General features: G+C 42.6%; 1 protein-coding gene across 1 annotated transcript in view; it reads right to left on the minus strand.

The window, feature by feature from the left end:
* Positions 1-4,160: 4,160 nt before the first annotated feature.
* Positions 4,161-26,108, minus strand: part of LOC116620819 (A-kinase anchor protein 9) — a 49,666-nt gene continuing 27,718 nt past the window's right edge. Inside the window, exons 19-42 of the mRNA XM_048723648.1 lie at positions 23,355-23,542; positions 22,946-23,238; positions 22,465-22,685; positions 20,265-21,908; positions 19,895-20,124; positions 19,262-19,475; positions 18,654-18,866; positions 17,847-18,111; positions 17,244-17,377; positions 16,696-16,887; positions 16,248-16,307; positions 15,818-15,928; positions 15,555-15,674; positions 15,321-15,396; positions 14,877-15,099; positions 13,376-13,662; positions 12,943-13,122; positions 11,963-12,138; positions 10,629-10,919; positions 8,375-8,587; positions 7,564-7,749; positions 7,048-7,239; positions 5,624-6,614; positions 4,161-4,399 (exon numbers count right to left, since the gene is read on the minus strand). Of these exons, the coding sequence (XP_048579605.1) occupies positions 4,362-4,399; positions 5,624-6,614; positions 7,048-7,239; positions 7,564-7,749; positions 8,375-8,587; positions 10,629-10,919; positions 11,963-12,138; positions 12,943-13,122; positions 13,376-13,662; positions 14,877-15,099; positions 15,321-15,396; positions 15,555-15,674; positions 15,818-15,928; positions 16,248-16,307; positions 16,696-16,887; positions 17,244-17,377; positions 17,847-18,111; positions 18,654-18,866; positions 19,262-19,475; positions 19,895-20,124; positions 20,265-21,908; positions 22,465-22,685; positions 22,946-23,238; positions 23,355-23,542 (6,738 nt within the window). The 3' untranslated portion in view covers positions 4,161-4,361. The remainder of the gene's footprint in view (positions 4,400-5,623; positions 6,615-7,047; positions 7,240-7,563; positions 7,750-8,374; positions 8,588-10,628; positions 10,920-11,962; positions 12,139-12,942; positions 13,123-13,375; positions 13,663-14,876; positions 15,100-15,320; positions 15,397-15,554; positions 15,675-15,817; positions 15,929-16,247; positions 16,308-16,695; positions 16,888-17,243; positions 17,378-17,846; positions 18,112-18,653; positions 18,867-19,261; positions 19,476-19,894; positions 20,125-20,264; positions 21,909-22,464; positions 22,686-22,945; positions 23,239-23,354; positions 23,543-26,108) is intronic.

Genomic DNA, 26,108 nt, shown 5'->3' on the forward strand with positions numbered 1-26,108 from the left:
AAATGACTTTTTAAGAAAGTTATACAGGCACCAGTTTGAGTTTCTGTAGCTGTTCTCCATCAGTTTAAGGGTGAGACCCAGATGGAACATAACTCACAAGCCCTCTAGAAACAGATGGTGCAAAAATTTAAGTTAATATGTTTGCCATTCTCATTCTCCTAGGGTGCAATTGAGCAAATAAATCTATTATTCTGTCCAGGTCTAAATCCATGTCTTTGTTGGTATACATTAGTGCCAGCCCATTCAATCTGTCCTCAGCCATTGTGCTTCTCAAATAGGTTTCAAATCAGGATCTTTAACATGAAATAAATTTTGACATATGCATCTTTGTCAATATCCTCCAGTGTAGCCTTAAGAGTGTCTGGAATCACTTCTCCTCTGTTATCACTCCCCTTCCATAATCTCTCCCACAAAAATTGTCATGTTCTGCTCTGATTAACGAGGAGGCTCCATTAAGTCGTCCAGCCATATTGCCAGCGCAATAATAACATTGGCCACGACAGTCTTCCATCATCAATCCTAAGTCTACTACAGCTGCAGTTATAAGGTCTTTGATGGCCTCTCCTGTTGTTCCCTCCTTACAAATATAAAATCTAATAAATTCTTCTCTGATGTTTTTGGTTGAGTCGAGAAATCTAATCACAACAGAAAGATTTTCTTTGTTTGCTATATCAGCCGCTTCATCTGCCATTACAGAAAAATATTTACTATCTCTCATTTCCTGAGATAAATTATTTAAAATATGAGCACCAACAGTTGATATCATTTGATTCTGGATGGTCTTTGAAATGTATGTGGCATTTCTTGGTGCATTTTCTAGGTGCTGCTCCAGTATTTGGTCACCACTATCTACCCGGAATTCAAGCAGTGCCTGGAAATTACCAGCTAGGGCAGCAGAGATTTTCCATTCTGTGCTTAGTCTCTGCGATCCTTCGCACAGAAAATGTTTATATTGTATATTCTACATAAACAACACACAAGATGTGAGGAGTGACGCGTACCAGTTTATTGGAGACGATATTACAAGTATAGATGTAATGTAAAATATACAAACATGTTCATGTATCAACTAGCAGAAGACTGGGGAAAAATCAACCCCGGAAAAAAACGACGCGTTATGCAAACTGGTAAGGTCAAGTGAAAGACGAATGTAATTAGCTAAATATATAGGCTTGAGTGAACCTCTAGGGAACGCGCAAGGCGCGAATTCCGAATGCCCAACATTTACCGACACATTTTAGGCAGCCGATTTGGCCGAGAAGATGGAATGACAAAAGCACACTGAGTAATACACTCGAACAACCCTTCTACTACCGATGCAAAATATTAAGAGGATGTGGATTTCGTTGAAAGCAATATTATGTGAGTTTTGAACTTTCTCAAGTAGTCGTGCGTACACCCCGGCATGATCTCATGATATGATAGGTCTTTCATTCACCGAAAACAAACATGCCAAAAAAAAAACTTTAAAACATTTCGCTTCCTATAAAAAGCAGCATGTCCTATCTGTAAAGACTTTCTTTTATGGCTTGTTATGTAAAAATGATTTATCAACGCCGGGTTCTTCAAATTACTATCACAAAGAATTGTTAGTTGACCCCAATTTCTGACTCAACCACGGTATTCCCCCGCAGTCGTATATTAAAATCTTAATACTATAGTTTTAGTTAATGTAAATACCCTTTTAATAACACAAACAAAGCTAAATGTTTCATATGTTTTTTAAACCGAAAGCCAATCCTTACACATTACTTTAGTTTTCCATTACTGTAATTCCTTGGGGTTCATTTCGGGGACTCTTGGGGATCGTTTCGGGTCCCGGGATCAGTTGGGAACTTTTGGGGATCGTTTCGGGTCCTGGGATCATTTCGGGTCCTGTACAGTTCCAACACAATGAAAAAATTTCCAGCCAATCGTGCGAGGTTTTGAGTGTGTTCAAGTGCTAACTATAATAACACCTCACCCACCCCCTTGCTTGCAAATTGGTGACACAATATTTTCCGATCTTATCCGACGGATTTCCGAAGGTTCCCGAAAAGTGATCGAAGCTCAAATCCAAAGCTCGTGATCCGAGGCGTGAAGTCGCATAAGAATAATACCGACGATAAGGCATCTTTTTACGTGTTTAATTTAATAAAAAGCAAAAATACAGGTGATTGAATGATTTCCACAGACAAGCCAATAGTTTCTAGGGAGATCGGAGTATTTAAAAAAAAAAGCCATTTAAGTTCAAAATAACTTGGTCTGAAAAACTTTGAGTGTGTTCTGGAACTCACGTAAACTACCCTGGATCCAACCTTGATAGTGAAGAGGGGGTGCGCAGTGTTAGCGCGCACACCTCTTGGCCGCCAAAAAACTAGGTAATTTCTTGTGAAGGATCGTCAAATAGCGAATCCTGGGTACGCGTCTTGGTATTTTGTGAATAGTTTGTTTGCCATGAAACAGCCTTTGCGCGGGCCATCACAAGCAAGAAAATATACTAATATAAAGGCATGCTAAATAAAGTCAATAGTTTTTCGGGGCCTTGCTGAGTCCAGCATTCCCTGAGAGGCCTCTTTTCTCTGTACTTCGCTGGGCTGGCGTTCGCGAGGAAAAGAGACCTTTGCCAGGGGTCGCAACTTCGTCCACGATCGTGGACGGGAGATCCAGAGCGCATGCTCCGTTCATTTATTACTGGCCACAATTTGAGCCCACAATGACTAGCGCATGCGTGAAGCGTATATCCGCTGTGTGATAATAAGCCCCCATTCGAAACTGCGTCCTCCGTAGAAATATCACGCGACGAATTATAAAAGAAGCCATTCAATATCTTCATTCAGAATGTTCTCTTTTGACTACGAGTCAATCTTCCGTTTGCAGCTTTCGCATATTCTTCAGGAATAAGCTAAGCCAAGAGACCATGATATAAGAGAACGAATCTCCGTGGCCCATGATGTCGTCCATGAAAGCTATTTTTAGATTGGGCGAGCTTGTCAATCATAGCATCCATACATGGTTCGTCGCGCCATATTTGGTTATGGGCACCACGAGCTAGTACAATTTCACACCAAATTTTGTTTCCTCTGCACTTTTTTACCTCGCTCGCGACCTGTTTTTTTTATCCTTTTAGCTGCTCTTCAAGGCTCATGATCACAAAATGATACTCATGGGGTGGTGTCCTGTTATCTGTTACGTTATCTAATGTTCAGTTATCTAAATGTTATATGAATAATTGAACCGGAAGACGTCGGGGAGACGGTGAATTTGGAGTTTATTCAAGATGCATCGTGCAGACACATTGCTCAAGATGTGATCGCGTAAAACTTATGTTGCTAGGAAACGTGAGCGCTAACCAATCAGACGTATCTATGAATAACTGCTTGTTTTAAAAATAGTTTTTACGGACGTCATCATTGGAACATACCCTAATACGGGGGATTCGTTCTCTTACATCATGGTCTCTTGGCTAAGCTAAGTTTACCAAAAAGTTTTGTTACATTTTCTTCAAGTCCATTTACATTGAAGAAACTCGCCTGCTCAGATAACTTGAAATTTATCCCCCAAACAAGACAAGACTCGTCTTTGCTGTTCAATCTTTTTAGTGACGTTTTAGGTGATTGAAATTCAACAGTTTTCTTTTTTCGAAGAGGAGAACTAACCGGAGTTTGATTCATAATTTGCGACAAAACCCATGCAAAGCATATTAACAACTTTCGCGCGATGGTACGGGTTTTGGCACGTCATGTGGTCGCTTAGAAACGCTCACGCATGCGCAACGAAAACAGTTTCGACCCATGGCAGAGGTCTCTTTTCCTCGCGAACGCCAGCCCAGCGAATTACAAGCACAAGCATAACCTTGGCTGTGAATGAAATCGGTATGTCTCATTTAACATCTCAAAGAGAGGGCTATCGCAAAAAGCTCAAAAGCCACGCACCGAGAATTCGATTAAAAAAAAGAGATGTTATTTGCAGGATGAGATGCTTAAGGCGCAGATGAGTTAAGGAGGGTTGGGGTCTAGTTCATATGTAGGGTCTCAGCGAAGACTTAAATAAGACAGATGAAAAATGAGGTAATCATTAGACAGAAGCAAGACAGAACATATAATAACATCATAACTGGGTTGAGCGCCTTGGTTACGCCTTAAAAAAGCTACGGCCCTGAAATCAAATGTTTGAGATGATTTTCTATATCCAAAAAAATACTTTATTTTATCGCTATACACATATTACATCAAAATAGATCATCTCTGTACATTATATTTTTCTTTATCAATGCCATTATAAACTGGACAAAACACTCATATATCAGTGGTCATGATAAAGGCGCAAGCGTAAGTAGAATGATGCTGTTACAAACGACGTGAACAATACGTGGGCATATGTTAGAAACGTCTCGCTCTTGTCCGTGATGCAGCTCCACCTATGAACACAACAATAATACACGTTACAACCATAAGCATATTAATCTCAAACAACGTTACAACCATAAGCATATTAATCTTAAACGTTACTGATCATAAGCATATTTATCTTAAACAACGTTACAACCATAAGCATATTTATCTCAAACAACGTTACAACCATAACCATATTAATCTTAAACGTTACTGATCATAAGCATATTTATCTTTAACAACGTTACAACCATAAGCATATTTATCTCAAACAACGTTACAACCATAAGCATATTAATCTTAAACGTTACTGATTATAAGCATATTTATCTTAAACAACGTTACAACCATAAGCATATTTATCTCAAACAACGTTACAACCATAAGCATATTAATCGTAAAGAACATTAAGGCCGGTTTAGACAGCACAATTTAGTTGTACGCGATACCTCCACTGCTCGATTCGTAGAGTGTAAATCAGCCTACGACTCCGCTACGATGCTCGACTACGAAAATCGTAATGTGTAAGTCAGGGCGAAGACATGTCGTTGGCAGGTCGCATACGACTAAATCGTGCTGTTTATATCAGCCTTTACAATCATAAGCATATTAATCGTAAAGAACGTTATAATAAAAAAAACCTTTTAATCCTAAAGAAAGTTATAATCAAAAGCATATTAATCGCAAACAAGAGAAAAACTCAAAGGAAACCCGAACCCCGAGAAAAAACTATTTGAATAGCCGGCTAGATAGCTTTTTTGGCATTCGTGATATGACGGAAAAACATGACGTTTCGAATAAGCTCATTTCACATCAAATAAGGCGGAAAATTCCCCTAAGTACTTTATGAGTAATATCAAACAAAATATCAAATGCGACTTTTTTAAATCGATGCGACTTTTTGTAAAGTGTCATTGAAATTTGAGCTTTTCCTCCCTGAGCCCACACATAGCGCAAGGATGACCAAGAAAAAAAAAAAAATTTAAAAAGCCAAAATCTGGGTATGTGAATTTCAGCCTTTTATTTGTGTCTTAAAAAGTGAAAATCCGTCCGGAATACAAGGAACTGAAGGCCATTGTGAGAAATTGTATCTTCTTTCTCCATTTCTTCGAAGTGCGCATGTTCAGGGTTTTTCCGTCATGTCGGCATTCGTACGTTGCCCGTACAATAAGTAAGGTAACCCGCCAGCAGCAAAGTCCTCACTTGGAAGCTCCTCACACTTAGTTTTGCACATATAGACTGTGGCTTACCTTGATTAGCGGCGGTGAGGCGGTTCTGAAGAGACTCCAGTCGTTGTATGTACATTGAAAGCGAATGATCTCCGCCCTCCGCTCTGGAAGACGAGGTCCGTTCGGAGAAGCCCGAGGGTGAGGTCGAGTGGCCCTCGGAACCCGAGCCACGTTCAAACGACGACTGAGCCCGATGATGCGGCGAAGAGTGGCGAGGATATGGATCGGTTACTCTGTCTCGGTTTCCCGAGTCACGAACAGGTGGAGACATTGGTTGTCGATATCGCGTCGGGTCTGATCGCAAAATATCCGGAGATGCTCGGCCAGGTTTCGGAGGACTTGCTGGCGGCCGAGTCGATATCAAGCGTTCACTGGCTCTCGAGGTGGGCCTCGAAGATGCAGGTAAATCTGAACTCCTGGACGGACCTGTGCGATCAGTTCCAGTTCTACCCACAGGTACGGTACCCAAGTATTCCACAGAATTATTCTGATCAGGCGCTGAGTACCGCCCAATTTGATAAGCCGGGCTCAAACCCGCTTCGTGTCCATCCTGGCGGGGAGCAAACGCCTCTGTGGTTCGCCCACCAATGGGATCATACCTCGCGGGGCTGTAACTCGGCGTGACGCTCCGTGACACGTTATGTGACGCAGCGCCTATTGGCTCGTAGGAGGTGGTATTTGTTACTCGTGATGCTGGGCTCATAACCTCACCCCTAGACCGATCGTCGCCAAGCACCCGCTTGCTAGTCCTCTGTGCCTTGGCCACAAGAAAGCGCATGCGCTTAATGGCGATGACGGTGCGCACGGCACTGCGGAAGCGGGTGTAGGCGGGTGGGCGGCGCTGCGGGACGTCCGGGTAGGAGGGGTAGGCACCCATGCGTGAGATCATGGCTAGTGTGGTCTGTTCACACTCCTGGAAGCCACCAAGCAGCAAAAGCAGGTAACGTTTTTGGTAGACTAGACCTTTTCGAAAGCTCTCCGCGCGTACATAGCGGCTGTATAGCTTTTGAATCTGCGGAGAAAAAAGAATAAGGTGGAGCTGCGGGTGTTTTTATAGGAAGAGGCGGAGAAGAAAAGCGGGAACAGAAACGTAAAGCTTGAGAGAAGGCAGCCATGTGGTCAGGATAGATGGTTGGATAGGAGAAGGAAGAGAAAAAAGGTTTAAAACTGGGAAAAAAAACAGCCAAGGTACGTTAAAAAAATAAATAAAAACACTCAAAAGATTGGATTATACAAAAAAATTGAGGAATAATTTCTGAGCTTTCAGGGTTCGAAGAAGAAACGTCGATAAAATAAAAGAGAAAAATATTTTGGTTCTTAGACCAAACAATGGTGGATTAAGATGATTTTTTTTAAAGCCGACTGCTATGCTTCCATGTCTACAACTTGAAAAGTTAGCAAAACGCGAGTAGTTTGAATATTGAAGCGCTTATTATTATCACTACCTTGGCTTGTGGCCATGTTGCTTGGGAATCAGACGACCTCTCGGTACCAGCCTTACGCGCGTCTTCCTTGAGACGAGCAATTTCTTCATTGGCCGCGCGAATAGTATTCTGGGATTCGGCCTTTTCTTGAGCCCATTGTGCGCGTTCAGCGGCTAATGCGGACTCGGCATGCTCCTTAGCTTGACGGAAGGACTGAAGGTAAATAGTAGAGATGATAAGTAAGCTCTAGTAGAGTCACATGAAAGGCACAAGGACAGGATGGACGGACGGTAGGTTAAAGGGCACTTAACCACACCCACTTAATTCCATTTTGAAGACACGTTATGAGAGGAAATCTTAAAACGCCTCATCTTACTTCAAATTACCAAATTCTACCATAAATATACCAATAGCTTCCCTTTATCAACCGATGTAAATGGTGGATTTGTTACATTTATTTTGCTAGGTGAAAAAATGGCAGTTGACAAGGACGGACAAGCAGACGGACAGGTTTAACAAAAAGACACTGATTTGTACCTGTTCGTTAGCGTTATCACGGTTGCGGTACTGCGACACTTGTTGCTCCAGGTTGCTCAGAGTTGTCAGCAATTCTGTCTTCTCCTGGTTTAGTTTGCCCATGTAGTTTGTCAGCTCTTTGTTCTGCCGCATTACTCTTTCGTAAGCAGCGGCCTTGATCGGTGACAGAGGGACAACCTCGCCATCCTACGAGAGACAAGAGGCTCACATATCAGGGACCGCGGAGAGTAAGGGGCTGGTAGTGCTATAGCCTACCACTTTTTGGTTGGGTTGATTTTTTTCAGGGCTCCAGATATATATTTGTTTGTGTTGGCCAAATTTTTTGCCCTACCACAACGATCTCCGCGGCCCGTGAATGTGCGTGATAAGGTGGCAAAGTCAAGCGTATACCGGTAAACTGTACACGTGATAATAACATGTACGAATCATATGTACGAATTCGTACATTGTACGAATCACGTGTTTAATAGGCCTATCCTGACGGTGATGGTAGACTGTACACGTGAAACACGTAATGTAGACTGTACACGTGATGTACGAATCACGTGTTTAACAGGTCTATCCTGATTGGGATGGTGCTGTACGTACTGTATACGTGATAATCGCTTGCACGAGCCACGCGTTAATTTACGTTTAGAACAACGGATGTATAGCAGAGCACAGCTGTAATCGTTTCTGTTACAAGAAGAAGCGCTTTCAGCCTTAAATAACATTTTATTTGTAAAAATGCAGTGTCAGTGATGGACCCAGGAGGGTCGCAGTCTCCTCCTCCTTCGGACTGAAATTTGAGAACAAATGAGTTGTCACTTACGTCAATAGTTACAGTGAGGGTGGCTCTGATCTGGTCCAACTCCTTCAGCAGGTTATCGAGCGCTTGCACTAATTCCTGGCCAGCCTGGCTGTCATCTTTTCCGTCAAGCGTGTTCTGGTGTTTGTTTATTAGAATCTGGTGCTGCTGACGCATCGACTCCAATTGCTGCTGCAACAACAGCAACCGGATTCGCACCGGGTACATTGAAGCTTCCTGGAATGCAAAGGACGGATTATACTCGAGGAATTGGTCGTCGTTGAACCCGTTAAAACCACGCGCACAGTGTGTCAGAGCTATGGTAAAACCACGCGTGCACTGTGTCATAGCAATAGTAAAACCACGCGTACACTGTGTCATAGCAATAGTAAAACCACGCGTATAGTGTCAGAGCTATGGTAAAACCACGCGTATAGTGTCAGAGCTATAGTAAAACCACGCGTACAGTGTGTCAGAGATATGGTAAAACCACGCGTATAGTGTGTCAGAGCTATGGTAAAACCACGCGTACAGTGTGTCAGAGCTATGGTAAAACCACGCGTACAGTGTGTCATAGCTATAGTAAAACCACGCGTACAGTGTGTCAGAGCTATGGTAAAACCACGCGTATAGTGTGTCAGAGCTATGGTAAAACCACGCGTATAGTGTGTCAGAGCGATGGTAAAACCACGCGTATAGTGTGTCAGAGATATAGTAAAACCACGCGTATAGTGTGTCATAGCTATGGTAAAACCACGCGTATAGGGTGTCAGAGATATAGTAAAACCGCGCGTACACTGTGTCAGAGCTATAGTAAAACCACGCGTATAGTGTGTCAGAGCGATGGTAAAACCACGCGTGCACTGTGTCATAGCAATAGTAAAACCACGCGTATAGTGTCATAGCAATAGTAAAACCACGCGTGCAGTGTGTCATAGCTATGGTAAAACCACGCGTGCACTGTGTCATAGCAATAGTAAAACCACGCGTATAGTGTCAGAGCTATAGTAAAACCACGCGTACAGTGTGTCAGAGCGATGGTAAAACCACGCGTACAGTGTGTCAGAGATATAGTAAAACCACGCGTATAGTGTCAGAGCAATAGTAAAACCACGCGTATAGGGTGTCAGAGATATGGTAAAACCGCGCGTACAGTGTGTCAGAGCTATAGTAAAACCACGCGTATAGTGTGTCATAGCTATAGTAAAACCACGCGTATAGTGTGTCAGAGCTATAGTAAAACCACGCGTATAGTGTGTCATAGCTATAGTAAAACCACGCGTATAGTGTGTCAGAGCTATAGTAAAACCACGCGTATAGTGTGTCAGAGCTATAGTAAAACCACGCGTATAGTGTGTCATAGCAATAGTAAAACCACGCGTATAGTGTGTCAGAGATATAGTAAAACCACGCGTATAGTGTGTCATAGCTATGGTAAAACCACGCGTACAGTGTGTCAGAGATATAGTAAAATCACGCGTACAGTGTGTCAGAGATATAGTAAAATCACGCGTACAGTGTGTCAGATCTATGGTAAAACCACGCGTACAGTGTGTCAGAGCTATGGTAAAACCACGCGTACAGTGTGTCAGAGCTATGGTAAAACCACGCGTACAGTGTGTCAGAGCAATAGTAAAACCACGCGTACACTGTGTCATAGCAATAGTAAAACCACGCGTATAGTGTCATAGCAATAGTAAAACCACGCGTATAGTGTGTCAGAGATATAGTAAAACAACGCGTATAGTGTGTCAGAGCTATGGTAAAACCACGCGTACAGTGTGTCATAGCAATAGTAAAACCACGCGAACAATGTGTCAGAGCTATAGTAAAACCACGCGTATAGTGTCATAGCAATAGTAAAACCACGCGTAGTGTCAGAGCTATAGTAAAACCACGCGTGCAGTGTGTCAGAGCTATGGTAAAACCGCGCTACAGTGTGTCATAGCAATAGTAAAACCGCGCGTACACTGTGTCGTAGCTATGGTGAAACCACGCGTATAGTGTGTCAGAGCTATGGTAAAACAACGCGTATAGTGTGTCAGAGATATAGTAAAACCACGCGTGCAGTGTGTCAGAGCGATGGCAAAACCACGCGTGCACTGTGTCGTAGCTATAGTGAAACCACGCGTATAGTGTGTCAGAGCTATGGTAAAACAACGCGTATAGTGTGTCAGAGATATAGTAAAACCACGCGTGCAGTGTGTCAGAGCTTTGTTAAATGCACGGTGTTATGGGCAGGTTGACAGTAAAGGCTTAACATAAGGCGGTGGCTGACCTTATGCGATTCGTTTAGCGCATTGTGATCAGCTCTTTCCTGCAGATCGTCAACCAGTTTGCGCTGACTCTCTACTTCCTGCTCGAGCTCAGAGGCCTTCTCCTTCTCCGCCTCCAGCCGCATCTCTGCCTGGACCCGCCTAGACCGTTCATTGTCCAAATCCTGCTGCAACTGAGCCTCACGCTCGCGGTGACCCATGGCTGTTGCTTGCTGAACGTCGCGCTCATTCTGGAGTTTGCGCGCGCGATGACGTTCACCTTCTAGGGCGCCTGTCAGATCCACTAGCTGTTTCTGAGAATAAGAGCATGTTTTGCGATTAATTTATCACTGGGAATTACTGTAGTTTGCACGCGATGACGGTCAACTTCTAGGCAACCGAAAGGCACACTAGTTGCCTCTGAGAATTGCCCTTCAAAGTATGGGGGACAGTAGGAATTGCTAGAATCACTGCGTGCGATACTGGTGATCTTCTAGAGCATCAGCCAAATGCACTAGCTTCTTTTGTGAATGGAGTCCCTCGGAGCTGCTGAAATTCTCTCATGTGATCACGGCCCAACAGGTAAAGAAGACCAGTCCTATCTATAAGCTGCTTCTAGAGTTTGAAGAACTAATATGGTGATAAGGTTTGAACCACAGCTGACTTGTATTTATTCATCGTTTTTACGTCTATAAACTTAACCATATCATAAACTTAACCCTATCATAACTATTACGCCCTGAGGCGCCTGTAAAATATAGGCCCAACTCCAAAACGTCAGAAATGCAAACCAAACATCACCAGACCCGGATACTCATGGATTTCTCCAAGGCATAGACGACCTTCAAAAGCGCATCCAAGCAATGTAATAGAATTGACTCTATTGTCAAAACATCAACCTTGATTTCTGACCAATTCGCAACAGGCTGTAGCAGTGCCGTCGCTAGAAAGAAAAGGCACCGCAGTGCATTGTTTGAAACTTCAAGGCATACCGTCTTGGGTCAGCTGTAGCTTAGCTTAACTGATAGTGTTAGAGTTGAGATAGGGGGGAAAGGTTTCTGTTTTCAGATTGTTTTTCTTACAATTTTGCTCAAAAGCACCCAGGAGTGAAAGGGTTAATTAATTAACGGGCAGTCGATCGGCGTTGTTACAATAACATGAATGCTGTCAACAGAATAATATTCAGTTGTTACTTCTTCTGAGGAAGAGCTTTTCTTTCCATAAAGTGGCAACTCAATCTAAAACTGAGCCCAGCAACGTATACACGTACTACTGACCCTCCCCTCTCCAGCAGTGAGAACAATTTTCCAGAGGTAATACCTTTTGTGTCCGAATCGTTACTAGCGATGTACATTACCTGCACTCCATCCAAAGCAGATCTTAGCTGCTCCGCCACCAGTCGATCAGTCTGTTCTCTCAGCTGTTTCTCCGCTTCCATCGACGCGTTCAGCTTGCTCTTCTGCCTCTCGCCAGCGAGAGCATTGTTCAAGTCCTCGGCACGAGAGCGCTCTAGCTCAAGCGCCTCCTGCAGGCCTGAACAGGTCAAGATAGAGAACGTATGTCTTTATAAGACGATCGAGAACGTAACGTTTTTCAACTGTACAAACATGTATAAAGAACTAAGGTCTTGTAACGCTAATGACAAGACGATCGAAAACGTAACGTTTCTGCAACCCTAAAGACGTAAAGATCACATAAGGTCTTTCAAACTTAGAGACATGTATAACTTATAAAATGTTTTTAACTTTGCTCCGACGAAGGACTAATGCTTAAAATGGGATTGATAATCGGCAATAAGTTGAAAGTGCGCTCGAACACTAGGCTGGTTTATTACAAGTATTTGCTTATTCAAAATCCTGCCTACTACGTTAATATTGAGCGCAAAATAGAACCTTGTGCGGCGTGTACTCAATCTTTACTGTATATCATTACAGTATTTCCGTTTACATATTCCTGTCATCTACGGTTCTGTTGAGGTTTGACACGCGCTGTGCCGTGGGTTTTATCTTATCTTTACTGTAGTGATAAGCATTTTCGTTTACATATTCCTACCTTCTACGGTGTTGTTGAAGTGTGAAACGCGCTGTGCCGTGGGTATTATCTTATCTTTACTGTAGTGTTAAGCATTTCCGTTTACATATTCCTACCTTCTACGGTGTTGTTGAGGTGTGGCACGCGTTGTGCCGTGGGTATTATCTTATCTTTACTGTAGTGATAAGCATTTTCGTTTACATATTCCTACCTTCTACGGTGTTGTTGAGGTGTGGCACGCGTTGTGCCGTGGGTATTATCTTATCTTTACTGTAGTGTTAAGCATTTTCGTTTACATATTCCTACCTTCTACGGTGTTGTTGAGGTGTGGCACGCGCTGTGCCGTGGGTGTTACTTCATCTAGTGTCTTCTGGAGTTGTTCCACCTTCCCCCGCTCAATGTCAAGCTGCTCGTAAAGATCCTCACAGCGGGAGCGTTCATGGCCCAAGTCAGCCGAAAGCTTCTCGAGTAGTTTGTTTTGCTTCTCTGAACGTTAAAGAACAGCAAAATTAAAGACATGTGGAATGATCGTGTTGCGTCAGATCAAAGCGATGTAAAATATGTAAGATTATTTGCATAACAAAAATTCCCCTTTTAAACGGAGCAAACAATGAAAAAAAAGACTTTTTTTGATTTTGTATTCGACGGAAAGTGTTACTTTTTCCTACACGGGATCCGCATGGATTGGGAATTTAACTGAGTTGTATACAGTAAAATAGTGGTAACTATTGATACAAACCTAGTTCGTTGGCTTGCAGGGCACGCTCAGTCTCGAGCTCAGATTCCAAGTCTGACGTGACAATTTTCTCCCGCTCCAGCGCTATTTCAAGATCCACCTTTTTCTCCTTTATTAAGGAAAGCTGTCTCTTCAGCTCGTCGGCATTGTCGTACTGGCGGTGGGACAGGTCCTTGTTGCGCCGTCGTTCGGCCAATAACGAGTCCTGGAACTTCCTGGAGCTCACCCGCTCTATTTCAAGCGCTTGTGTGAGATTAGTCACGCGTAATCTTTCTGCCTCTAAGGAGGTCCTGGGAAGAGCAAAAAAAAAGAGCATTGAAGGCCAACCGTGCCGAACAACGGTCATGTTCAGCATAAATTTCGTCGGCTAATTAAAGCGAGTTACAGAGATATTTTCAATCATAAATTGTTAATACAGCATTTGACTTAAGCCTGCAAACTCTCGCACGTAGATATACACTAACGACCCAATACATCTCGTAAACGGAGCCATATGCCAACAGAACAGAAATAAACATCTCTTGCTGCAGGAAAATTATACTTTATATAGTTCTTTTAACTGTATCATTGGGAAAAACTCCATAAGAGTAAGTAGGGCATGTTGTTTGAGCTTGGCACTTACACATGCTTCTACCGTAATTCAATCTACGAACAGAAATAAACATCTCTTGCTGCAGAGAAATGATAGTTTATATAGTTCTTTCAACTGAATCATTTGGAAAAACTCCATATGAGTAAGGAGGGCATGTTGTTTGAGCTTGGCTCTTACACAAGCTTCTACCATAATTCAATCTACGAACAGAAATAAACATCTTTTGCTGCAGGGAAATGATAGTTTATATAGTTCTTTCAACTGAATCATTTGGAAAAACTCCATATGAGTAAGTAGGGCATGTTGTTTGAGCTTGGCTCTTACACAAGCTTCTACCATAATTCAATCTACGAACAGAAATAAACATCTCTTGCTGCAGGGAAATAATACTTTATATAGTTCTTTCAACTGTATCATTTGGAAAAACTCCATTAGAGTAAGGAGGGCATGTTGTTTGAGCTTGGAACTTACACATGCTTCTACCGTAATTCAATTTACGAACAGAAATAAACATCTCTTGCTGCAGGGAAATTATTTTTTATATAGCTCTTTCAACTGTATCATTTGGAAAAACTCCATATGAGTAAGGAGGGCATGTTGTTTGAGCTTGGCACTTACACAAGCTTCTACCGTAATTCAATCTACGAACAGAAATAAACATCTCTTGCTGCAGGGAAATGATACTTTATATAGTTCTTTTAACTGTATCATTGGGAAAAACTCCATATGAGTAAGTAGGGCATGTTGTTTGAGCTTGGAACTTACACATGCTTCTACCGTAATTCAATCTACGAACAGAAATAAACATCTTTTGCTGCAGGGAAATGCTACTTTATATAGTTCTTTCAACTGTATCATTTGGAAAAACTCCATAGGAGTAAGTAGGGCATGTTGTTTGAGCTTGGCACTTACTTGGCAGTTGACTCTTGCACGCGTGCTTTCTCAAGTGCAGACCCAAGCTCGGATATGCGCGCTTTTTCCCTAGCTAGCGCATTCTTGAGATCTGAAACAAGTGTCCTCTCGCTGTTCAGTGTATTGGTCAGGTCCGTTTTCTGTTCAACTTCGCTGTCGATGGCATCGCGTAGGGAATCGGTGATATCCTCTGACTGCTCTAGCTGTCGTGTCTTGGCTAACACTAAACAAGAGGATATCTTTAATATAACCACCATTCGCAATTTGCTTTTGTTTGTGAAATCAAGGTAAGCTAGAGGAATCCGACACTGAAAAGGGTAATAGGGAATGCTTAGAGGAAATATTTATTTCTGTATGTTCTTAGTGTGCAACATGTTCCCAGGAAGCCTCGTAGATGAAGAAGGTGAATATCTTCATCAGTATTTGTGTTCAGGTTTTGCTTACATTGTGCATGGAGTTCTTTCTCGCGCCTTTTGGCTTGCTCTTGAAGCGCAATCACGTGCTCCTTCATTTGCTGAATCTATAAAAGAACAAATGAATATAGGTGTCAGATACTAAGAGGGAATAATCACCCTTCTAGAATCTTACTGGTTAAGCGAACTTTGATCGCTGTTTGAAACTTTCCTTACCTCACCAATAGGGTGATCTCTGATCGCTGAAAGTCTCTCCTTGACTTACCTCACCAATAGGGTGATCTCTGATCGCTGAAAGTCTCTCCTTGACTTCCTGTAGCTCCTGAAGTAGAGATTCTCGGTCTTTGCGGAACAGTTCTCTCATGACACGATCGTTCAGTTCACCCTAATAAAAACAAACGATTCTAAGAGGGCAATACGACCGACAGCACAATTACTAGCTAGCTAAGATAAGTTCCCATTACTCTGAGAAGTAGGTTGAAACTTTTTGACCATGGCTCAATGTTTCGACATGTAAAGGCAGATCACCTGGGCGTCGGCGTTTGCCTGTGCTGCTCGTGTCGGAGAGGTGCCTGGACCCGGCTGTTGTTGGGATGTACGTAGTTCGGCGAGAAGAACATCTCGATCTTTCTCCATCACCTGAAACACGTCAAAAACGTATTACCATCACGTCACGCGCAAAGAAAATACCACAACCTGGCAGGTAGTGAAGAAACCACCCCGTGACAGATGTGATACATGGCTATCACGTCACGCTACAATACTGTACGTCGCAGGGCAATATGTATTTGTTGGTTCGTATCTTGAGGCCAGTGCAAACAGTGCCAGCAAACATCCATGAAATGCCGCGAACTACTTCGCAGCCCCCCTGAGCATGGCGTACAAACAAGGAGGCTGGGGCAGCAAAGCTATCTGTTTTCTCGCCAGCTGGCACGGTTTGTATGGGGCTTTTTTGTACCTGCTGAACTGCCTTAAGTAGATCTCCCCTCCAGTCGATTGTACTCTCTGGCTTCATGGGCTGGATAACAACGAATAGTTAGTTGGGGTTGCAGTGGAGCTAAAGACATGGTGTGCAGGGAAGGAGAGGCTTGAGACGCTTATTCGAGTAAATACGGTAGTGGAAGGAATGTAAATGATAATAAAAAGGTGTAAACTGAAGACGGAGCAACCGAGCCCGTAAATACGAGGATGGATGACACCTCCTCCAACACTGTCTAATCCTCATCCCCTCCTTCAGAACTAAAATTTCCATGTCGGAAATCATAGATTTAAGCTTTGAAAACAAATGGGTGGCTATATCAAAAGGTAGGTATTGCTCTATTCGTACAAGTGGAGAAAACTGCGAGGCTAGGGAGCACACAATCTAACGATAAAACAAACAAGAGATGACTAGGTGTCTGCCTTACCAATGCAGTCTGACGAGTTTGAGCGACCATCTTCTTGAGTGCCTGTATAGCTTCAAGCAAAGCACGCTTCTCAGAGGCCCAGGCTGACTGCAGAGCGGACAGGTCCGGACTACTGGCACCACTTATAGGGGACAGGGCTTGTGCGAGGGACTGGATCGTTGTTGCTTCTGTGTTGAGACTATTTAGAAGAGCCTAAAATATGAAATATACAGCTTAGGGCAAACACGAGAAAGAAGAAGTTTCCTTTGAGCATTTAGGATAATATTTCAATAACTTTGATCTCACTGTAAAAAAAAAAAAGGATTGGAAAACGAAGAACCTACTTAGTTTGACTTTTTTTCTACAAAATCCATCTAAGCAAAGAATAAACTATAAAAGAAGCTAACAATTTGGAAGCAATTTCAGTAACAATTTGAGCTGGAAATTTCCGTGTATGTGAGTTCTACTTTACTAACCTTCCGTTGATTAATAATACAATCTATTATTAATCTAGAATTTATCACTTAGTGATGCGAATACTCGTAACGGGAATATGGGCTTTGACTGACCTCAATGTTGTTAGATGTTGGCTGCTTACGCGCCTGCTCGATCAGCTGTCCGATCAAGACTCTATCCAAGCGCTCATTCTCATCAAGGGCGGAGCCGATGCGAGCCTTTGCCTCAGGGCTCACTGCTTCACTTCCTGGGAACACAATAATACAGGATGCTATCAATGGGTAGCGTGTTGATCAGTAGTCAATGTGTCTAGGGTCGATAAAACAAATAAAACAGAACGCAGTGTCAACTGGATCAAAACTGGATCCGGTGGATCAAAAACTAGGTGGATTATAATATGGATCACGCATTTGATCCGGTAGATCGCAATCTAGATCAAGTGGATCACACTCTGGAGCGGTAGGTTACAATCCAGATCGAGTGGATAACACTCTGGATCCGATAGGTCGCAATCAGGATCAAGTGGATCACATTCTGGATCCAAAAGGTCGCAATCAGGAGAGGTTTATCGCTATCTGATTTAATAGAAAACACTAATTCAGGTAGGTCGCACTCTGGATATAAGTAGATGACAAGAATCAAGGGAAATAAAAGGGCAAAGGGAATAAAACTCTGGTTCATTTAAAAGTTGCAGACGGGTGGCTATCTGTTATTACCAGGAGACGACTTGGCCGTGTCCTGTCGCATAGACTCCAGCTCCCGCTTAGTGCTTTCTAAATCCTGCTTTAGTTGGTTGATGTAACCCTGTTGACTGTTAAGCGCTTGCTGTCGGCAATCGTTCACCATCTCCATAGTGTTTAGCTCAGCCTCTTGGCGAATCTGAGCAGCTTCTTCTTCTCTCTTCTGCTGCTCGCTCTCCTTTAACCGGACGATGCTTTCTTCGTATTGGCGACGAAGCTCGTCCTCTTTTGCCTTCAGCTTCTGTGAAAAAGATTTTAGGTGAATTCATAAATTATTTTAGTAAAAAGGGGGTAATAAACGTTAAATTTTCTTTGCGTTTATGAAAGTAAAATGGTTCGTCATCTATCTCACTTTTTTTGTTATGAGGCAAATACGATGGATGGGATCAAAACCTTCAATCGCTCACAAAGACATTGAGGTTTATTTTTTCTTTCCATAAATTATTGTCTAGCTTCTGTCAATGCTTAATCGCAGATATCAGGATGTTTATAAAAATGAAAACTTTTAAAAGGTTTCTGAAACGTGTAGTAAAAAAAACCGTTACTATATGGTTGAACCCTATTACCCCAACTGATTTTGAGTTATTGGTATAGTCCCTCGGGAACTTGGAGTTTGATCGAGAGCGTGGGGCCTTCGAGTTATCGGGTTGTCACTGTAAATGTGTAAATGTGTACTTTTCGCAATACTCTAAATGCATTCCGTAAGCTTTACAAACCAAGCGCAGGACATGGTCGCTGCCTGTACATTACCCCCGCCGCTCATCCCCCCCCCCCTGCGCATACCTGTTCTTGTTCTTGGGTGATCTGCGCACCGCTAGCCTTAGCCTCTTCAGCCTCTTGCGTTTTTAATTTTCCCCTCAGTTGTTCCATTTCCTCTTTGACAGCGCTGAGCTGGCGTGTTTCCATCTGCAAATTGCGCTTAAGATTCTCGTTTTCTTTCATCACAGTAGAAGATGCCTCCTCATATTTTTTCACCTTGTCAACCAAGCTCTCAATCTGAATAAAGAGTTTGATAAAAAACGACGAATTGAATGATCAGGAAGTATCCATCACCTTACAAATAATATGACCATTATTAGGAATTGAATACTGTGGTCCAAAATAAAGCTAGGCTTTTTGTTAAATAAGCATTGGTTAAAAAATGTAACTAAAGGGGAAACAAAACAAAAACTTAAATCAGCATAGCAATGAGGGATGGTCATTAAGAGCATCAGCAACTATTTTAAGGCATCCTCCTCGGACTACAGAAGTTTCAGAGATTTGTAGATTTTCGATGAAACAAAGACTCAAAAGGCTCACTAACTGTAGCGGTTTCCGTATAAAACTGCAACGTGTATTGACGACGATGAAGGCCATATATTTGAAAAGATTGGAAAATTATATTATATTACCTGACTGGTCAATTCATTCTTTTCCTCTGTCTCCCGTTCCAGCTGATCACGGACGATTTTTGATTCTGCAGCAAAAGCGACAAGAGATTCCTCCTTTTCTGTGATCTTCGCTTTAGCTTCCTCAAGAGCACTCTCGAGCTCGGTCTTCGCCTTGCGCAGTTCATCTAGACGGTCACCAGTTTCCGCTATAATAGTCTCCTGTTCCGTCAGTTTACTAAAATATCAAAGAACAACGAATAAGAAAAAGAAAAGAAAAAATAACCTTATTCACCTGTTTGTGTCCAGCCCTTTTTTTATATTCAAGAGCAATCGCAAAGTACGTTTGGTCTTCTACCGTGTTTTACAATCGAAATCCGTGCTTTGTCTGGACACAGTCTCATAAACTTTTCAGGCATACTCTTCAAAAGTCACCTAACCGTTAAACCAACGGTTTAAATCTCCTATTGCACTTCCCTCGCTTTTACCTTTTAAGGTAAGTTAAGTTTCTGTACCAGGATTCTACCTTTAGTGCATCTCTAATAGTTTCTGCAGCTATTACCACATAAAACTAAATTAAAGATTTATCATATATGTGACCACACTTCTCTTCTTGTAAAATGTCGGGGATGATTCTCTGTCATCCCCTTTTCTTACCCGTACTGGTCTTCTAGGAGCTTCTGTTGCTCCTCCATCATCATCTTCATCTCCTCCGTCTGCTCGCCAAGATGCTTCAGCTCCTCTTCCTTCTCATCGTATGCGTTTCTGAATACCTCCAGCTGCTCGGATAGTAGAAGAACCTCCTCTTCCTTTTCTAAAAGAGCTTTAGCAGCCTCAGCCTCATCAAGTTTGGATGTTTCCGAATGTTTATTTCTTGACAACTCCTCCTACAATGTGACATATAAGAAAAACAACAATTAGATTTTCGCGAGCCATACCATCGTCTGATGGTCATAAGATCATCTGAAAGAAATGAGAGCGCCTAACTGCACATTTTTAATCAATTGTTAATCACGAGTAATCTTACCTTAAGGGAAGATATCTCCGTAAGTCGATCATATAGCTGTTTCTGCAGCGCCTCTTTCTCCCTACTCAGCTCCACGTGCTCACTTTCTTGCTCCTTTAACTGCTTTTCAGCCTTTTTACCTGCCTCTGCGGACTCCAGGGCCTTGGCAAGCTCTTCCTGGAGCTCGTTCACACGAGACAACATCTCGACCTCTTTCTCGGACTTTGTGTTCAGCTCTTCCTCTAACTCCTTGCTTTTCCTCTCAAGCATATCAATGTGGTCCTGATATTCGCCGAGCGCCGACTCAAGAAGGGCTTGTGTTTTGGCATCTGTTTCTACTCCTAGCCGCTCTTGTAGCTCTTTTACGCGGTTGGCCAGATCTTCTTTCTCAGTAGACACTTGATCGACTAAACGCAGCAATTTCTTCACCTCGTCGGATTCTTGGATACTCTCCTCCTGGGCTTGTTTGAAAGCATCCAAGGTTTCTTCTAACTCCTTAATTCTTTCTTGAAGAGCTTGCACTTGGATGTCCTCCCCTTCAGGCGGGAAGCCGGTTTCGTAATTTTCAACAACCAAGACGGGCACATCTCCTTCTGTTTTCCCTACAAGAGCTCGTTGCAGTTGCTTTATAACCTCATTAGCTTTATCGTTCTCTTCCTTTAACGTTATAACATCACGGCTCTGACTGGCCAGATCATTATCAAGTTTATTATTTTGGTCCCGCAGCTGGCTGAGCTGGGCCTTTAGTTCTTCCGTCTCTTCATATCCTTGAACGTCACCAGATGATATTTGCGAATTCAGTTGTTCAATGTCTCTTTCTTTTTCTTTTTTCTCGTCCCACAAGTGCTGCACGGCTTCTCGCAATTCCTCCAGAGCATCTTTTAGTTTTTCATTCTGTTCAGCAAGCTCTGTATGCTCTTCTTTCAAAGTTTTATTCTCTTCTTTCAGTCTATCATTCTCGGTTAACACCTCACCTTCAGACCCTGTCATTTGCGATCGACTCGCTTCCTTTTCTAGACTGGCTATTCTCTGTTCAAGAATCCCATTCTCTTCTTTTAACTGACTATTGGCAGAAATTGCTTCCCTCAACTGGGATGAAAGAGACTCGTTCTTCTCATTTAATTCTTTGATCTTAAGCTGTAATTCTTCACCACTCTCAAAGTCGTCCACATTCTCAGACTGCTCGTTTTCCTTTCTTTTTAAAACCCTGTTTTCCTCTGATAATTTCTCATGGGCGTCTTGAAGCTGCTCAACTGTTCCTTTAAGCTCTTTGTTTTCTTTACTGAGCGCCTCCTTAGCTTTATCCATATCCTCCTTGGAAATCTCACTTTCTTTAATTTTATTTTCAAGCTCGTTTATAGTTTCTTGTAGTGCTCGAGTCTCGTCGTTTTCAGGCTGCTTCCCGCTGTCTTCGAGATCTTTTAATTTGGCTCCATCCTCTTTACTCTTGGCAAGTTCTCGTTCCAATCTATCATTATCAGCAGCATATTCCTCTAAATTCTCGTTTGCTTTCCGCAGCTCATTCTCGAGCCTCTGTCTCTCACCAAGCTCCTCCTCAAGCCTCATCATCAAGTTTTCCTGAGCAGTCATTAGTTGGGCAAGCTCGTCGTTTCGATGTGCAGTTGTGTCATGGAGCTCTCTCTGAGCTTCTCGTGCTTCATTGAGCTAAAGTAAAAAAAAGACATTAAACGTTATGAAACCAATCAGAAATATTGACATTGAAAAAGAATCAAAAGTTAATGTCTACTGAACAATCAAAAACGTGTAACAGTACGGTTAAAAAGAGTTACAATACCTGTTAACAGTCTGGATTACCTGGGGATCGGCACATGATTGGGGATTGTTGTGGAATTGGGAAAGTCGAAAGGGAATGAAGCCCTTGGTGAGGCATTGTCTGTTTATACAAGGGTGTGGTTGAGAAAGGCTAGTTACAATTGCTTGGGCGTTGTCTGATTTACAAAGGGGGTGGAGACAGAGGGAGTGACAAATCTTGGTGAGGTCTAGTCTGGCTTAGGAAAGCGTGTAGCGGAGGGGTAGATGTACTTAATAGGGCGCTATCTGATTTACTAAGGGAATAGGGAGAAAGTGACATCCCTTGGTGGGGCGTTGTGTGAAGTTACTAAGGGAAAGAGGTTGAGAAGGGCTAGGTGCACTAGATCGGTTATTGTCATAATTAGTTAGAAGATGAAGAGTGACAGTTCTAGGCATTTTTCTGACCAACCTGTCTGGTGGTTAGCGTGATCATCTCGAGTAATTTATTGACAGCTGTCCTGAGTTTACTCCCGCTGTCAATCACGAGCTCCTCCCCCTCTTCGTCAAGGCTGGGTCCTTGGAATAGGCTATCTGTCACAATCTGCGACAGCTCCAGGCCCTCGTCACTGATCATCGACGTGTTAGCAGACTTGGTAAGGGTGGTGTCCGCCTCGGACTCGTCATCATCACCTGATAAATTTTAGATGTCAAGAATACTGTTTTGCTTAACCAGGCGTTACCATTACTGAATCGATATCATGCTAAAAGAAAATGTCTGTAATACACTCTGATAAATAAAGACACCTAATGTCAATATAAAATGCCATCCGGTCGGTCATGTTGTGGATTAGAAGTTTGTTTTAATAAGGACTAAACTTGGCTAGTCTTCGTCTTACATTTTCCCCTCATATGTATAATTAAAAGTCTCCATGATATCTAGAGAACCTTACCTGAGGGACCAGCATAATGATGGGCGGCCGGTGTGGAGGTAGCAAGTCCGTGGGGAGCAGCAAAACGTACCCTGCTTGGTCTGGCGGCTGAGTCTAGAGGGATCTGCGATAGGGACAGGGATCCGGATGATGTGTCATCTTGTAAGTCTCCAGCAAACCCGCCGTGTGACTGACTCGCCTCTTCGATCAGCTCCTCTAGCTGTCGGTTGATGTTGTCTTCAGTCTGAGTGGCGTGCCTTACTTGGTCTGATAGTAGCTTGAGTAGGCGAGCGTTAGTGCGATGAAGTGAATCCCTGGAAGAAATAAGATATCTTTGCAAGGTGCCTCGAAAAACGGTAATTTAAGTTGAGGAGGACAACTTGGTCAACATATCCCCTACTTCCACGGACACAAATGTAACGAGACTTACCTTTCCTCGGCGAACCGCTCCAAATCTGATCTGAGTATTGATACCAGGTTCTGTCCCTCCTGGTTCTCGCGCTCGTACCTCGTCACTAGCTCATTATAGTGTTCCTCCGTGCGCTTTGCTTCTCGCTGAGCTATCTCTACTTCTTCTATTTTAACCTTTAGGTCTTCACTGAGCTTATCGCTCTTTTGCTGTTAAAATAGATGGTATGAACTTGAATAATAAGGGGCAAAATGGGGCAATGACTAGTAACTAACCTAGCTCTAGGCTGGACGTCCCGTGTGTCCCAGGTCATTGCCAAATAACAATAAAATTTATAACAATTAAAAATCACAACAAAATCTTACACGATGCAACATTTAGCCATATGGTGACCAACAGGACAATGTTGTTTTCCCAAAGCATGCTTAACACTTAACCCTTTCATACCCAGGCTCCTGAGGCCCAAAACAAGAGCAAATGTGTGATAACGAAAGAATGTTTATTGGGACAACCCAGACTTTGAAATGTACTTTATGTTATATATGAAATTAAAGCTTAAATGTTGTTCTTTACTTTAAATTAGATATTTCAGTACTCAGTACATTGGTTTGATGGAAATTGAATTTACAAAATAAGAATTTATCAAAAAATATCATACTAAAAATCAATATTTTATCTTTAGACACATAACATAATTTCATAAAAACTAGAAAATGTCAATGCAAAAACACCTAAAAACATAGTCTATCGCCAGTACTCCACTTTTGTATGGAAATCTTTCCAACAGTTTTGATCTTTCTGCAAGCAGAGGAAGACATTACACACATTGCAATAGATGCTAGGGCGTGGCACGTAGGGAACCTTGGGTCTTCTGGCCAATGGCACATCCTTATACCTGTCAGAGTGGGTTTTTCTTATTTTCTTACTACAAACAGCACAGTTACCCTTATCCTGACGCATTTCAGGCAAATGCAAACCAACATCAGTCAGTCTTAGCTCCTCATTTCTGGGGGGTCTCTGGGCAGCATTATGGGCAACCCGCATGTTGCCAATCAAGTTCTCAGCAAGCTCTTCTCTGAACTCCAGAGAGGTTCTGATTGGTCTAGGTGTACCCTCTCTATCCTCACACTCTAACACAAAAGCATTGTGGATTGCCACCTCTACTTCATGAAACAGTACACGACGGTACCATTTCACCGTCTTTCTGATACATGTATAGTACCTAAGCATCTGGTCAGACTGGTCCACACCCCCCATATAGGCATTATAATCTTTGAGAAGGGGTGGGCAAGGAATATCGCCACTTTGTCCTCCTTCACCTGCACCTCTTCTTTTGACATTTCTTGCATGGACTGGAGCACGAACTGGAAACTCAGGGGGGTGAATTGTAGATAAAAAATATACAGCCTTGTTGTCAAGCCACCCCACTGCCAGAAGAGGTCCACACATAAGCCACTTACTACTACCCCTAGCAAGTCCTCTTGTATTCTCAAATAGAACCTCCTTTGCAAAGTTTTTTCTGTTTCCCTTTATTGTTCCACATGCATATATTTGGTTGTCAAACAAGAACTGATAGAGTTCAACACTGGTATAATAGTTGTCAGTATAGAGGTGATGTCCCATACCTTCAAGGCCTGAACACAGCTCTTTTACAACCCTTGCTGCCAGTCCAACCTCAGCTCTTTCCCCAGGATTCTTTCCAATGTACAGTTGCTGTCGGTAGACATACTTTGATTCAGAATCGGCTAGCACCCAAACCTTGATACCAAACCGGACAGGTTTGTTCGCAATAAACTGGCGAAATGATAAACGTCCTCTCCATGGAATCATGCACTCATCAATTGAAATGTTTTTGTGCAGATTGTAGGCATTTTCAAATTTAGGGAAAAGAAGATTCAAAAGTGGCTTGATTTTATGCAATTTATCATAACCAGGTTGCCCAGAAGGCACAATGTTGGAGTCATCTGAGACATGAATGTACTGTAGAATCTGAAAGAATCTGTTACGAGACATGACTTGACTGAATGAGGGAACAGTCAAGAGCCATATTTTCTTCTGCCAATACATTTTTGCCTCAGGAAGTTTAACAATTCCCATAGCAATGTTCAAGCCAAAAAAGGCCTTCATTTCATCCTGTGTTATTGGTTTCCATTGTCCACCACTAGTACCCTTGGCTCCCTTCCTCTCTGCATTCAGGTTGGTCATAGTGACGAGGCAATCCCAAACCTCTTGGTCAAAAAATAATTCAAAATACTCAAGAGCAGATTTCTCCCTCCTCTGTCCTCTATTTGCCAGCCCAACAGCATTTGTAAACGGTTTTAAAATTCTTCTGTTGACCTCTTTCGACCAAATATATTGTTGACGGCCGCCATCTTGGATTTCTCTCCTTTGTTGAACTGAAATTGCTCTGCCTCGCCTGGCACCTCTTCCTCTGCGAACCCCTCGAATAGTTCTTCGAGCATTTTGTGAACATTCACGAAGATTTCTCGCTTTCTCTTGTCGCTGATTTGTCACACTTTGACGTCGATCAAACTCTGAATCACTCGAAGAGCTGCTGGAGTCCTCATAAGAGCTTACACTTTCGACAGAATCGTCTTCTAGATCGGCTGGAATTGCCGGGAATAACGTTGGTAATTCATCTTCGCCATCCTCCGAGTCAGAAGAGTCCAAATCTGTTGTGTTTTCGTCAAAAACACTCGATAAAACTTCATCTACCGTTAGATTTCGCTGCCGATTTCTTCTCACTCTAACTGACGCCATTTTTAAATACCCCAG

This window comes from Nematostella vectensis, chromosome 2, assembly GCF_932526225.1.
Source record: "Nematostella vectensis chromosome 2, jaNemVect1.1, whole genome shotgun sequence".
Taxonomy (NCBI): Eukaryota; Metazoa; Cnidaria; class Anthozoa; order Actiniaria; family Edwardsiidae; genus Nematostella; species Nematostella vectensis.